Raw genomic sequence first — 16,242 nt, forward strand, 5'->3', positions numbered from 1 at the left:
TCCCTTTTGAAAATTACTGTAAGCCTAATATCCAAAATCCCGCTGTTCAAAAAATAAGAAATGTCCAAAAACTAAACAGTTCTGGAAATTTGCCTAGCTGTAAAGGCTTCAGGGTTCAGTACTTAGTCTTCAGAATTGCACTGGTTGGGTTACTGTGCCACAGGTCAATCAAACTTGGCTCAAAATGTCCATCCTTACTTTGGAAACAAATAACAGGAACAATAAAAAATAAGCTTACACAATCTTGATATTTACACCATAGGAAAATCCAAAATCTGGCATGGTATCAGTAAAAAGCGTGCCAGATTTTAGATATTAGATCAGTATCCACCCCTACAGGCAGTGAAGCTTTGAACACAACTGTGTTAAAACATAAATTCCTCATGTTATCTCTGGATCTTTTACCTTAAATCTGCATCTTCTTCCTTACCAGAAACAGTCCTTCTTATTTAATCTGTCAGAATCAGTTAAGATTTTGTTTTAAAGCCATGAACTTTCACTGTTGGAAGGAGAATAACCCAGTGTGCTGACATGACTCATTCCTGCTAAGTATTTATTTATTCAGAGATACAACATGGAGAAGGCCCTTCCAGCCCTTGAGATGCACCGCAACAACTGGCCGATTTAACCCTAGCCTAATTTACAGACGATTTACAAGAACCAATTAACCTACTAACTAGTGGGTCTTTGGACTGTGGGAGGAAACCAGAGCATCCAGAGGAAACCAACAAGTTCACGGGGAGGACTACAAGCCTAGTTTCCTAGTTTGTGTATTTTGTTAAGAAAGCTCTACGTTTTATGAAAGCAGCTTGTTATTTCATTACAGAATTTAAAAGAGCTAACCAAACAAGAACAAAGTATTGATTTGTCTTTTAGTTCCCCCCCCCCCCGCCCAAGTGTTGATTAATATAATTGCTAATGGATCCCCATTATCAATGTTAAGCTGGCAGTCTGTAATTGCCAGTTATCCTTATAGCAAATAAGGATGTAACATTTCCAGTCTCCAATCCTCAAGCACCATTTCAACAGTTGAGGACTGTAAGATATGGAGAGATTTTCCCTAATTTCCACCCTTATTTCCATCCATAACTGGGATACATCCTATCTTCACAAAATGTCTTTGATTTACAATACTGCAAATTGCTAATGTAGTGCTTAATTTTTAATCCAATCCAATACCACTGTTACTTTTAATGCTTTATTATAAACATCCAGTTCCTTTTCTAGTGAAAGGGAATCTCCAAAAGATTGTGTCATTGGACCCGAATTTCTCTCATCCTAAATTCAAGATAACTTTATTATCAAAGTACATATGCAACCCTGAGATGCATTTTCCTGTAGGCAAACTCAGTAAATCTATAACAGGGTCAAATGAAAGATCAACCAGAGTGCAGAAAAGAACAAACTGTGCAAATGCAAATATAAATAAATAATAAGAACATGAGATAAAGAGTCCTTAAAATAAGATAATTGAAGTAGTAACATTTCAATAATGGGGCAACTGAGTGCAGTTATCCCCTTTTATTCAACAGCCTGATGGTTAAGGAGTAGAAACTGTTCTTCAACATTATGGTGTGAAGATTGAGGTTCTAGTAACTTTTACTTGATGGTAGCAGCAAGAAGACAGCATGGCCTGGGTGGTGGGGATCCTGACAGTGTTTCATGTAGATGTGCTCTGTGGTTGGGAGGGCTTTACCTATGATGTACTGGGCCAAATCGACTACCCTTGTAGGAATTTCTGTTTAAAGGCATTGGTGTTTTCACACCAGGCTGTGTGATGTAGCCAGTCGATACACTCTCTACTACACATCAACAGAAGTTTTAGTTCTCCGTTAATAGATGTATATAAAAGTCTTTGGGGATCTTTTTTTAAATTAGCATTGAATAAATGCACTACTCTCTTTATCTGACTTACTCAATCTTAAATTTTCTATGCACTTCCTGTATACAACCTGTACTTGTCATAACCTTCTCTTTTCTGTTTTATATTAACTTACACATCTAGAAACTCTTAACTTCAGATTCCCTTCAAGAGATCCTACTGAACCACATTTTCTTTATTCAAATATTAACCAATTAGTCCATTTTAAAAAATTCTGGTCCTTTTATTTCAGTCCAACTGACCAGATTTCTTTTTAGCTTACTTAAAGTTGGATCTCTTGTTGAATATTTTCACTGTTAATTGTTACTTTTCTTGGAACTATATTAAACCTGATATTATAATCACTTCATTTCTGGGCCGCCAACCCAGTCGACCCGAAACGGCAGCTCTCATTAAAAATCATCAAATATTCTCGTTTTGGCATGCTACAGCTAAGAACCATAACTGCATCTATGATGTGTAGTCAGTGAAGTTTTAATGTGACTGAACAATATATCACTGCATAAAACAGATGAAAATAGACCAGACTGTGGCCAGCACACAGCCCCTTTAAGAAGCCACCAGCGGAAGAGGGGTAGACGTGCTGGTCAGATGGTACATTTCAAAAAAATGCAGTTTTTGTCTCTGAAGACCAACTATCTTGCTGGCAAACGTAGTCTCTGGTAAGTAAAGTGACTATCTCAGGGCTAGGGTGGTGTACTTTCCACCTCAGGCCAACAGGCTCTAGAAGGACTGAGCGATGTAATCAACAGGCAAGATGCCTTCCCCATCATTTGGGAGGATTTTAACCAAGCCAGCTTGATAAAGTCACTAAGTAATTATCAACAAGTCACCTATAGTGCCAAAGGACATAGCACACTGGACCACTGTTACACTAAGATCAAGAGTGCCTACCATGCTATTCCCACGCTCACACTTTGGCAAGTCTCACCACCTGGCTATACTTCTACTCTCTTGAGTATAGGCAGAGACTGAAGACTGCAGCACCAGTAGTGAAGACCAAGAAGGTATGGACAAGGGAAGCACAGAAGCACTTACAAGACTGCTTTGAATCAGTGGACTGGACTGTGTTCAGGGAGTCAACTTTTGAGCCTGGATGAGTATGCTAGTTGTCACCGGCTTCATTAAAACCTGTGTGGATGAGGGTGTGCCTAAGAAAACTGACTGTACATTCCCAAACCACAAGCTGTAGATGAACCAGGAGGATCATAGTCTACTGAGGGCTAGGTCTGTGGCATTTAGGTTTGGTGATCCAGGTCTGTATAAGAAAACCAGGTATGACTTGAGGAGGGCTACTTCAAGTCCCCCAAGAAACAATTTTGGGAGAGGTTAGAGGCAATATCAGATGCACATCAACTCTGGCAGGGTTGATGTGCATTACTTCCTACAAAGCAAAATCCAAACATCATAAACAGCAGTGATGCTTCACTACCAGATGAGCTCAATGCCTTCTATGCTCACTCTGAAAAGGAAAATAAAACCACAGATATGAGGGTTGCTATAGCATTCAATGACCCTGTGACCTGTCTCAGAGGGTGAACTTTTGCAAGGCAGCAGGGGCCCGATGGAGTACCTGGTAAGGCTCTGAAAACCTATGCCAACCGAATGGCGAGGGTATTCAAAGATATTTCAATCTCTCACTGAGTGGTGTCACAGCACAACCTTGCACTCAATGTCAGCAAGGTAGTCAGAAGTTCCCGCCTGCTTCAAAAGGGCAACAATTATATCAGTGCCCAAGAGGAGAAGGGTGAGCTGCCTCACGACTATTGTCCAATAGCACTTACAACTGTGGTGATGAAATGCATTGGAAGATTGGTTATGGCTGCAATCAGGAAGGATCTGGACCCACTGCAATTTGACTATTGCCACAATGGGTCTTCAGCAAACGCAATCTCAATGGCTCTCCACACAAACTTGGATCACCTGGTCACTGCAAATACATATGTCAGGATGCTGTTATTGACTATAGCTCAGCATTTAACACCATTATTCCTACAGTCCTGATCGAAAAGCCTCAGAACCTAGCCCTCTGTACCTCCTTCTGCAACTGGACCCTCAACTTACTAACCGGAAGACCACAGTCTGTGCAGACTGGAAAAAAATCACTCCACCTCACTGACAATCAACATTGGTACACCACAGGGACATGTGCTTAGCCCACTGCTCTACACTCTCTACACCCATGACTGTGTGGCTAGGTATAGCTCAAATGCCATCTATAAATTTGCTGATGATACAACCATTGTTGGCAGAATTGCAGATGGCGACAAAAGGGCGTACAGGAACAAGATATACCAGTCGAGTGATGTTGCAGCAACAACTTTGCACTCAACGTCAACAAGACCAAAGAGCTGATTGAAGACTTCAGAAAGAGGAAGACAAGGGAGCACAAAACAGTCATCATTGAGGGATCAGAAGTGGAGAGAGTAAGCAATTTCAAGTTCCTGGGTGTCAATATCTTTGAGGACATAACCTGGACGCAACATACTGATGCAGCTATAAAGAAGGCAAGACAGCGGTTATATTTCATTAGGAGTTTGAGGAGATTTGGTTTGTCAACTAAAATACCTGAACACCTCTACAAATGTACTGTGAAGAGCATTCTCGCTGGCTGCATCACCATCTGGTATGGAGTGGGGGGGGGGGGGGCTAATGCACAAGATCAAAGTAAGTTGCAGAAACTTGTAAAATCAGTCAGCTCCATCATAGGTACTAGCCTACGTAGCATCCAAGACATCTTTTAGAAGCAGTGCCTTAGGAAGGCGTGGCCACCATTTAGGATTCCCAACACCCAGGACATGCCCTCTTCACTGTTACCATTTGGATAAATGAAATTTCCCCATTATCAATATAGTTGTCACAACGAAGAGTTAACTCCAATAAAATACTGCAATATTCTTTAGATAGTAATTTTATATACTGGCATTAATACATACCATATGTTTAAAAGGACAGACCGTCATTACCTTCACTAAATTCTACAAACAGAAATTTGAGGGGAAAAAATTTAAAAGTTAGCCAGAGGTATATGCAATAATCCAGGATGCAATTTTTAGATGTTTATTTAAACACTGTTGTAAATTAAAGAATATGAATAAAATTACAAACTATATATGTGTATTGTGAATTACCTGTGGAACACCAAGAAAGTTTTTGATATCTAAATACTTGTGAGAAAGATTATCATCTTCAATTGTTAATAAGCAATGTTCATACAATTCCTGAAAAAAAGAAATAAATGATTCAGGGACTTGCACTGTTTACATACAGTCTTCATAAAAATACATCATGTCACATAAGATCTTTACATATTTCATTGTTACTTAACTAGATTTGATGGAGCAGATTAGAATTTAGTAGTAAAAGTAGTGTAGATTTGGCATGTTTCAAATAGGCATTGTAAGTATGACTGCAATGTAAATAATACTTACCAAACCTTTTGATAAAATAGATTCTTCTGTCCTGTCATAAGAATAAACAGTCATTTAATGCGGAAAGGGAAATTTAAAAATGTTTTATCATTATCTACAAATTTCACTTAAGTTATGCACAAATATCAAAATTCCTCAGTATTGCATTCATTAAAATGAAAGCTGTTGACAAAGCAACTCAACTTCAATAACAAGGAGGCATGGGATCCAAGGGGATATTGCTTTGTGGATCCAGAACTGGCTTGCCCACAGAAGGCAAAGAGTGGTTGTAGACGGGTCATATTCTGCATTGAAGTTGCTCACCAACGGTGTGCCTTAGGGATCTGTTCTGGGACCCCTACTCTTCTTGATTTTTATAAATGACCTGGATGAAGTGGAGGAATGGGTTAGTAAATTTGCTGATGATACAAAGCTTGGAGGTATTGTGGATAGTGTGGAGGGCTATCAGAGGTTACAGCAGGACATTGATAAGATGCAAAACTGGGCTGAGAAGTGGCAGATGGAGTTCAACCCAGATAAGTGTGAGGTGGTTCATTTTGATAGGTCAAATATGATGACAGAATATAGACTCTTGGCAGTGTGGAGGATCATAGGAATATTGGGGTCCCAGTCCATAGGACACTCAAAACTGCTGCGCAGGTGGACTCTGTGGTTAAGAAAGCATACGGTGTATTGGCCTTCATCAATCATGGAATTGAGTTTAGGAGTTGAGAGGTAATGTTGCAACTATATAGGACCCTGGTCAGACCCCACTTAGAGTACAATTCTCAGTTCTGGTCGCCTCACTACAGGAAGGATGTGGAGACCATAGAAAGGGTACACAGGAGACATACAAGGATGCTGTCTGGACTGGGAAGTATGCCTTATGAGAATAGGGTGAATGAACTTGGCCTTTTTTCCTTGGAGCAACAGAGGATGAGAGGTGACTGATAGATGATGAGAGGCATTGATCGTTTGGATAGAGACTTTTTCCCAGGGCTGGAATGGCTAGCACGAGAGGGCAGTTTTAAGGTGCTTGGAAGTAGGTACAGAGGAGATGTCACGGGTATGTTTTTTTTATGCAGACAGTGGTGAGTACGTGGAATGGGGTGCCGGCAATGGTGGAGAAGGCGGATGCGAGAGTCTTTTAAGAGACTCCTGGACAGGTATACACAGCTCAGAAAAACAGAGGGCTATGGGTAACGCCAAGTAATTTCTCAGATAAGGACATGTTCGGCACAACTTTCTGGGCTGAATGACCTGTACTGTGCTGTAGGTTTTCTATGTCCTATAATGAATAATCATACTCTCTCCTTACAATCTTTATATGTATCTATATATGTGTGTGTGTGTATATATCTCTCTCTCTCTCTCTCTTTCCTGGTTGGCTGCCAGTGATTAGTGGTGTTCCGCAGGGGTCGGTGTTGGGACCGCTTCTTTTTATGCTGTTAATTGGGAACAATTTTGTCTTTGACTACCGGCACTACATCAGCAGATAACTGTACTCACCACTGAAAGTTCAGCTCTAATAACCAAACATGCAGAGAATAAAAAATTTAGTATTGACTGCCAAAGTCTAATTCCTCACCCAACAATCTCAAGAAGACAATAAAAGGATATACATCTCTTCTGATTTGGGATATTTCATTAAAACCCACACAAAAAACATACGTTCAAATACTATGATTAGTGCAATAGTATGCAAGGTAGACAAAATGTATTTCGTTAACTTACCTGTTCATCAATGCAGATACATATTCCAAATTGAATTGTAGTAGATATTCAGGGCTGCAAGGCAGAGATTTCATTTGTATCAGTTACAAACAAGAAACAAAAAGGTACATTAAAATCTCAAATTATTCACCTAAAAATTAACAATTTAAAATCTCCTTAATTCCCTACTACTTTACAGTTATTTTATAAAAGTTAAAATCACATTATTTCAATGATCTTTTGTCTGTGTGTCCTCTTTATCCTGGAACCAGACTCATTAGATTTTGCACCTGCACCATTCAAGGCTGATTGTGGAGCACATCTCTGGCCTCAAGGGCTACCGAGTCTCCCAATGGTAGACCACAAACAAAACATGTTCACTCCCCATGCGTGAACATGCAATAGCCAATTAGAAATTCTATAAGAATTAATATGCCTTTACAGGCACCAACAGCTTCTAAGTAGGTGTCCTTTGAGGACAGACTGAAGAGAATGAGGCCAACTGGAGTTTTGTAGAGTGACAATCCTTTATGAGATGTTATATCAGAGGCAACTGTGGAAAGTAAAAGCTGATGGTATAGGAGATAACCTGTTGGGGTAGATAGTAGATTGGCTAGTTAACAGGAAAAAGAGGTCAAGCATAAATGGGTTTTTTACTGCTTGGAAGATGGAACAAGTAGTTTGCACAGGGACTGGAGCCTCATCAGTTTACAATGAAGACACAAGAAAAATGACTGCTAAATTTACTCATGTCAAAGTTAACTAGAAAGGTAAATTTTAAAAATGACATAAGGTTACAAAGGAATAGAAACTGTTTAAGTATGGACAAAGAACCAGCAAATAATAGATAAATTGAAAAAAGATGAAATTGGCTGTTCTGGCAGGTAAAATAAAAAGCATATTATCTAAATGGGAAGTGTTCTGAGGTACAAAAACTCTGGGTGTCCCAGCAGATGTGTCAGAAAACATTCAGACCACAAGACCAAAAGGCATAGGAACAGAAATAGACCATTTGGCCCATTGAATATGATCCATCAATTGATCATGGTTGATTTATTTTCCCTTTCAACCCCATTCTCAAGCTTTCTCTCTGTAACCTTTTATGCCCTTACTAATCAAGAACTATCAACCTCTGCTTTAAATAAACCCAATAACTTGACCTCCACAGCCAGATGTGTCAATGAATTCCACAGACTCACTTAATACATGGGTAAGACAAGTAATTAACCTAATAAGGAAGTTACTGTTTGTTGCTAGGGAATTTAAATAGAAAAATATGGAGGTGATGCCCCGGTTGTATAGGCATTGGACAGATGATAACTGGAGAACTGTGTGCAGCATATTCTCCTTATTCAAGGAGGGATGTTAATGCATTGGAACCAGTTCAGAAAAGGTTTCCAAGACAACTACCTTCAATGGGCCGTGGCCTCGTGAGGAAAGGTTAAACATCAGATTTGCATCTGCTGATGTCTAAGAATGAGAGGTTACTTGATTGAAAACATCCTGAGTGTCTTACTTAGAACAATATAGCACTGGAACAGGCCCTTCAGCCTTCCATCTCTGCACCAACCATGCTGCCAGTTTAAACTAATCCTATCTGCCTGTACATGGTCCATACCCCTGTAATACCTGCCTGTTCATGTGCCCATCTAAAGGCTTCTTAAAAATTGTTATTATGTCCAATTCCATCGTCTCTCCTGCAGCACATTCCAGGTACCCTCCACCATCTACATAAAATCAAAAAAATTAAACAAAATCTTGTTAAACTTTCCCCCACTCATGTTAAACCTATGCCTTCTAAAATTTGACTTTTCCATCCTGGGACAAAGACTGACCATCTACTCTTCTGGAACAAGGTTTTATTGTATTACAATAAGATCTTATGATTTAAGACAGAAATTATACTAAGGAGGGTGTGTCTTGTCTTTGTAACTCTCCTTCTCAAAGGGCACTGGAAACAAATATTTTGAAATATTTTAAAGGCATTAAGTAACAAGCTGAAAATTTACTATGAGTAGTAAGGAATGCAGGGGTGATATAATCAGATGAGCACAATCTAAATAAGTACTGGAGCAGACTTGACCCACTCCTACTCCTAACTCAGTTTCTTATATTTCACTAAAACATAAACGATCCTGAGAGAATTTACAGAGAAGTTTTTGCTTTGGTTGTAGACTAGAAATGCAGCTTGTGGTATCAGAATAATGAACTGACCACTTAAGACTATTACTCGGAAATTTTTCTCTCGTGTTCTCTACCACAGACAGCTGTGAATGCTTATTTGCTAAGTATAGACAATAGACAATAGGTGCAGAAGTAGACCATTCGGCCCTTCAAGCCTGTACCGCCATTTTGAAATCATGGCTGATCATCTACTATCAATACCCGGTTCCTGCCTTGTCCCCATAATCCCTTGATTCCCCTATCCATAAGATACCTATCTAGCTCCTTTCTGAAAGCATCCAGAGAATTGGCCTCCACTGCCTTCTGAGGCAGTGCATTCCAGACCCCCACAACTCTCTGGGAGAAGAAGTTTTTCCTTAACTCTGTCCTAAGTAACCTACCCCTTATTCTCAAACCATGCCCTCTGGTACTGGACTCTCCCAGCAACTGGAACATATTTCCTGCCTCTATCTTGTTCAATCCCTTAATAATTTTATATGTTGCAATCAGATCCCCTCTCAATCTCCTTAATTCCAGTGTGTACAAACCCAGTCTCTCTAACCTCTCTGCGTAAGACAGTCCTGACATCCTAGGAATTAACCTTGTGAATCTACGCTGCACTTCCTCCACAGCCAGGATGTCCTTCCTTAACCCTGGAGACCAAAACTGTACACAATACTCCAGGTGTGGTCTCACCAGGGCCCTGTACAAATGCAAGAAGATTTCCTTGCTCTTGTACTCAAATCCCTTTGTAATAAAGGCCAACATTCCATTAGCCTTCTTCACTGCCTGCTGCACTTGCTCATTCACCTTCAGTGACTGATGTACAAGGACTCCTAGATCTCTTTGTATTTCTCCCTTACCTAACTTTACATTGTTCAGATAATAATCTGCCTTCCTGTTCTTACTCCCAAAGTGGATAACCTCACACTTATTCACATTAAACGTCATCTGCCAAGTATCTGCCCACTCACCCAGCCTATCCAAGTCACCCTGAATTCTCCTAACATTCTCATCACGTCACACTGCCACCCAGCTTAGTATCATCAGCAAACTTGCTGATGTTATTCTCAATACCTTCATCTAAATCGTTCACGTAAATCGTAAACAGCTGTGGTCCCAATACCGAGCCCTGTGGCACCCCATTAGTCACCACCTGCCATTCCAAGAAATACCCATTCACCGCTACCCTTTGCTTTCTATCTGCCAACCAGTTTTCTATCCATGTCAATGTCTTCCCCCCAATGCCATGAGCTTTGATTTTACCCACCAATCTCCTATGTGGGACCTTATCAAATGCCTTCTGAAAATCGAGGTACACTACATCCACTGGATCTCCCTTGTCTAACTTCCTGGTTACATCCTCGAAAAACCAAGATCAAGTAAGATTGAAATTGACAAGTTTAAAAACAATGAATTGCAGTATGCAGATAGGACAGGAAAGGGACTTTGAAGCACAGGGTAAGCTACGATTCTAGAAGTAAGCTGGAAGGTTTTTGCCTTGTAATTGCTTCTATTTTTGATGCACCCAAGTACAGAATTTCACTTTCATGAACAAAGAACAGACAGGTTAAAAAACTTTGCACTGTGAAACACTATTAATGTAATAAAATATTCTATAGTGCCTATTTTAGATTAACAGAGGAATCACACAAGTTGAGCTTGTCCTGGTCCAATCACATAGATGCCAAGTCCAAGAAAGCTCACCAATGCCTGTACTTTCGTAAGAGGCTAAAGAAATTTGGCATGTCCCCATTAAGCCATATCAATTTTTATTGATACACTCTAGAAGACATCCAGTCTGGATGCAGAACAGCTTGAAATGGCAAATGAGGTCCTGCACGTGACCTCCAGAAAATGCAAAGTTCTCTGTCTATACTTCTTGCTGCTTCAGTAAATCAGGAACATAAGTAAAGACCCCACCCATCGCAAACATCCTTTCTCCTTCCCTCCTCCACTGGGTAGAAGATACAAAAACCTGAAAGCATATACCACCAGACTCAAAGATAGTTTCTAACCCACCATTATAAGACTATTAAATGATTCTTTAGTATGATAAATGGACTGTTGAACTCACTGTGATCTTGCACTTTATTGTTTACCCACACTGCACTTTTTTTGTAGCTGTTACACCTTAATCTACATTGTTATCATTTTGCCTTATTCTAGCTCAACACACTGTGTAATGAATTATCTGTATGAACTGTATATAAGACCAGATTTTCACTTCCATTAAGAAGGGGACACATTTAGGCACAGCTGCAGTCCAGGGAGAAAACGCCGAAGGCAGTGTAGCATGGCATCCATGCTCAACTGGGGACTGGCCTCTCCCATCTGTGCTGTCCTACAGTGTTCAATCAGTGGAATGACAGGCTGGATTGCAAGTGTATATTTGCGCACTGCTGGGAACTGCACCAACAACTTGCGGGACATGTTGCTCAGAACTTCAGCTATATATGTTTTCTTTTATGTGACTGTGTGCGCCTGCCATTTTGAATGTGCTGTGTATGTTTTGCTCCTGTGTAGGAGTGCTTTATCATTCAGCTATATTCATGTGTTGAATCATAATTAAACTTGAATCTGATTTGTAACTTGGTAGATGTAACACAAATAAACCAATTCCAATTACAAGTTCCTACAAAAGTGAATTCTCAAGCTGATAATATTGTAGGGTTGGGTCTTGAATTCAAGACAGCAGCTTAAAAGTGTAACAACTATATTAATTTAATTTTGACAAATCTTCATAAACTGTTAACAAAAAGATTCCAAAGCTAAAACATGCCCCATCATTCTCAAGAAAACTGTTCGAAACATTGGACCCTCATCTCCACACACCTGTATACAGCTGGGAATTGATCGATACCAATATACTGAACAAATAAAAGATATGCCAAGCTTGCCAGTGAATTGGTTGGGTATTTTACATCTTCTTTCACAGGGTCAATCTCCTGCAATTTCCTTCTGGACTTTAACAACATCAGTGCAGGAAGTGATTCACCAATTGCCACCAAGAAAACCTGCAAGAAATGATGGCACTCATTTCACTGTAAATAAAATTCTCCATTAAATTCATATACAAGTTGATACATGAAAATATTTGGTCTCAGTGATTTAATTCAGGAACTGATTCCTCAATGTGACTTTGCAGTCAAAATGAACTGTGCTATATTATTTTTGGCAGATCTTCATAAATTGCTGCATCTTGCTCTGCAAAGATAAGCTTTCCTTCTCAAATCCTCACTTATTTTAGCTCAAATGAAAAAAATATACTAACACGTTTCTTGAATCCTGCACTCTAGAGATAGAATTCATTCAATTGCAAATCTGAAAGTTTGTCTGCCACTCAGCTCAAGGCATAGCTGACCTGTTTACATCCCTGATGATCAACATTCATTTAGCTTTCAAACTGCATCATCTATGCTTGCTGATATACATTCCACAGAGACAGGATGAGTTATTAGAGGAATCTTGAAAATTTACAGGTTATATTCTGTTATTTCACCTTAGCTTAAAACATTGAAGATCTTACCATTACCTCCAATCCTTTGAAATGCAAACTTTCTATATGGAATACAAGAACCATCTCAAATTTTTCAAACAGAAATTATTCTATAACCCACAGGAGGAGCATATAAAACCAAGTGGATATCAACTGAACTCCATATTCGCACTTCTCAATTGTGATTAGTGCAATCAAGATATTTTCATTTAAGTACAATTTAATGATAAAGAAAAATATTATGAACCATTTTATGAACCATCTGACATCAAGTAAATACTTAAGAGGCTTAAGTTAATTCCACTACAAACACAGATGAATGGTCTGAGTGGATTACTGTGTGAATTAAACAAGAGTGGACAAATTAAACTTACGACAATTTCCGCAGCAAAAGCTCTTAATGAATTGCCTTCAATCTCATCGGTTAATGGCTGTATCTGTGCTGACAGTAGTGGGTATTCCAAACTTTTCATAAAGCTATCATCAATTGCAAAAAGACCAATTAGGTTACATACAGATTAATTTATCTGACCAAAGCACAGAGAAAGAATGTACACCATTCAACTGAAAATTAAGTACCTACAATTTGAGTAGTTCCTCCTTCAGTTCATAATAGGAAGGATCTCTCTTGGAATTTGTTGTTTGCGTCACTTCATCCACAAATGGTTTAACAAATGAGCTAACAGCCATATAGCACTTGCAAATCTCATAATCATCCTGATAACGTTGCTCATCATTAACAGGTACTGGTAGTGTGGAGAGTTGGCTCTGAATGGTTGCAAGAGACAATCCCACAGAATATGCCTTTTTGTGTTTCATTTTTAATAGCACTGGGAAAAGAAGTGTTATTGTTAGATTGTTGAAATTAAAACTCCCTTAAAAATGGAATTGCTTGTAGTTGAAGGTGCAGTTAAGACAAGGAAAACAAAGGTAAGAGCTAACTTATTGAAAATCTCAATTAAGGAATACTTAAATAAATGAAAAATAATCAATTTGCAATATAATGGCCAAAATTTTGCAACTGTAATGGAACTGTCAGCATTCAGCATTGTAACATTATAAAACAGTCTCAGGAACTTCAAGACCACAAGATATTGGAGCAGAATTAGGCCATTTGGCCCATCAAGTCTGCTCTGCCATTTCATCATGGCTGATGTACTTTTTTCCTCTCAGCCCCAATCTCCTGCCTTGTATCCCTTCATGCCCTGACAAATTAAGAATCTATCACCCTCTGCCTTGAATATACATAAAGATTTTGCCTCCACAGCAACCTGTGGCAAAGAATTCAACAGATTACACCACTCTCTGGCTAAAGAAATTCCTCCTCATCTCTGCTCTAAAAGGATGTCCCTCTATTCTGAAGCTGTATCATCTGGACTCTCTCACCATGGGAAACATCCTCTCCATATCCACTCTATCAAGGCCTTTCACCATTCAAAAGGTTTCAACAGGTTTCACATCACCATGTGACCCAAATGCTGATTCACTCGGTTTTCTGAATAATCAGACAATAGATTATCAGATTACCTCATTATACTTCTTACACAATTTATCACAATTTAGAGGTTTTTATTTTATTTTATTTATCACAATTTTATTTATCACAAAACAACAAATTTCACAACATAATAACTGATCCTGAACAACACCTTATATACCAGCTGGGTAGCCTCCAACCTGATGGCATGAACATTGACTTCTCTAATTTCCGTTAATGCCCCTCCTCCCCTTCTTACCCCATCCCTGACATATTTAGTTGTTTGCCTGTTCTCCATCTCCCTCTGGTGTTTCCCCCGCCCTTTCTTTCTCCCGAGGCCTCCCGTCCCATGATCCTTTCCCTTCTCCAGCTCTGTATCACTTTCACCAATCACCTTTCCAGCTCTTAGTTTCATCCCACCACCTCCGGACTTCTCCTATCATTTCGCATTTCCCCTCCCCCCACTACTTTCAAATCTCTTACTATCTTTCCTTTCAGTTAGTCCTGATGAAGGGTCTCGGCCCGAAACGTCGACAGTGCTTCTCCCTATAGATGCTGCCTGGCCTGCTGTGTTCCACCAGCATTTTGTGCATGTTGTTTGAATTTCCAGCATCTGCAGATTTCCTTATGTTAACAGATCCTGATTCAGATTTTACTGTACTGTTCATTAAACTCTTTGGCCTTTAGTTAAAAATTTTATTTTTTACATGCTAGCCCTTAAGAATTCAATACCATTAGCTCCCTAACCAATTCCGGGCATTACTTTCACCAGATTCCAGGCTTTTCTTTGAAGTAATCATATCTGGCAGAAAGCAATGTCAGAACAGAGGATAGAGACTGCTGCTTGGCAACTTTCTTTTCTATTGCTGGGGAGGGCAGCTGTTTTACAGCTTGCTGCAAAATCCAGATCAACAAAAGGAATGCGTCCAACAGAAGTGGTTCTTTTATGAAATAAATTCAGATGACCTGTTATTTCCTGATATTGTAAGTTCTTCTTTAGCATAGTGGATTGAAATAATGACATCTATTAGAAACACAACAGATTTCTAAAGCTCCTGAAACTAAGATAAACTCTTTCCTTGTAATACAAGTCTTGAAGTACATACATTGAGTGAACTAAGTATAAACTTTCAATAAAGTAAATATTAATTGGCAACCTCAAATTACCTGTTTGAAGTGGCTGCAGGAGGAGTAAGACAGTTTGAGATATATTTTTTCCAGAAGCATCCTCAATCTTTTCAAGTAAACCCAGCAGAATTTCCTTTGGGTTACTTATCTGCAAGAAAGGAGCATATCTTAGGGAAGCAAATTTGTATCAGTTTGAATGATGTTAAATGTAACCAAGAACAAAAAATTATATTCTCATAATTTAAGAAATAACTCTATTTTTTCAATTATGCTCTTCACAAACTCCTTTGAGAGAACATTATTTATCACGCCATCATGTGGCAAATTAATGAACTTTTCACTTTATGAAGCCGCCTGCCAAGAGTGAGCAAAGCACTAAATTTGGGGGCTACTTCAAAGCCTAGTCCTCACCCACACTATCTATAACGAGAGAAATTTACAAAAGATCTACCTGAGCATTCATAAATTATGTTAAAGATAAAGTTTATTAAAAAGACTTATTGTACAGAGCACTCAAAATTTGCATGTCATCCAAAAGTTCTTCACAGACATCAATATACTTACTGAAGTTAACAGAAATACAACTGCTAAGTAGGCACAACAAGTTCTCAAAGCAAAATTGACTAGATAATCTTATTTTATTCATGCTGCTCAGGCCAACATTCTTTCTCCTTGAGATGTGCAATAGAACAAAAAAAAACACTCAAACTTATAGATATTATTCTGTATATGCTCTCTTACCTCCACAAGATGGTCTAGTATTTTCAAGCAGATTTCCCTGTCCTGGAACCGTTGCTCATCTTTCAACACACAATTAACAACAGGACCAACAAGATTCCAGCCCATGCAGTGAACAAAGTCCTGTAAGATATTAAATACAAAGATAAGTTAAATGGGTACAAAATATATAGATATTTCATTGATTTCATTCTACATGCTAGAATAAAAGATTGTACAGTTGCTCTGACTT

At 39.0% G+C, this 16,242-nt stretch overlaps 1 protein-coding gene across 3 annotated transcripts in view; it reads right to left on the bottom strand.

Annotated features, from left to right (window-relative positions):
* The window catches only part of glmna (glomulin, FKBP associated protein a), a 49,584-nt gene that overhangs the window by 12,378 nt on the left and 20,964 nt on the right, over positions 1–16,242 (bottom strand). For all 3 annotated transcript variants that reach the window (XM_073062676.1, XM_073062677.1, XM_073062675.1), the window contains 9 exons: positions 16,014–16,133; positions 15,312–15,420; positions 13,251–13,497; positions 13,042–13,144; positions 12,004–12,185; positions 7,027–7,080; positions 5,314–5,344; positions 5,014–5,103; positions 4,819–4,860 (listed from right to left, as the gene is read on the bottom strand). In XM_073062676.1, coding sequence (XP_072918777.1) covers positions 4,819–4,860; positions 5,014–5,103; positions 5,314–5,344; positions 7,027–7,080; positions 12,004–12,185; positions 13,042–13,144; positions 13,251–13,497; positions 15,312–15,420; positions 16,014–16,133 — 978 coding nt within the window. The remainder of the gene's footprint in view (positions 1–4,818; positions 4,861–5,013; positions 5,104–5,313; positions 5,345–7,026; positions 7,081–12,003; positions 12,186–13,041; positions 13,145–13,250; positions 13,498–15,311; positions 15,421–16,013; positions 16,134–16,242) is intronic.

Source organism: Hemitrygon akajei, chromosome 12, assembly GCF_048418815.1.
Source record: "Hemitrygon akajei chromosome 12, sHemAka1.3, whole genome shotgun sequence".
NCBI classification, from domain to species: domain Eukaryota; kingdom Metazoa; phylum Chordata; class Chondrichthyes; order Myliobatiformes; family Dasyatidae; genus Hemitrygon; species Hemitrygon akajei.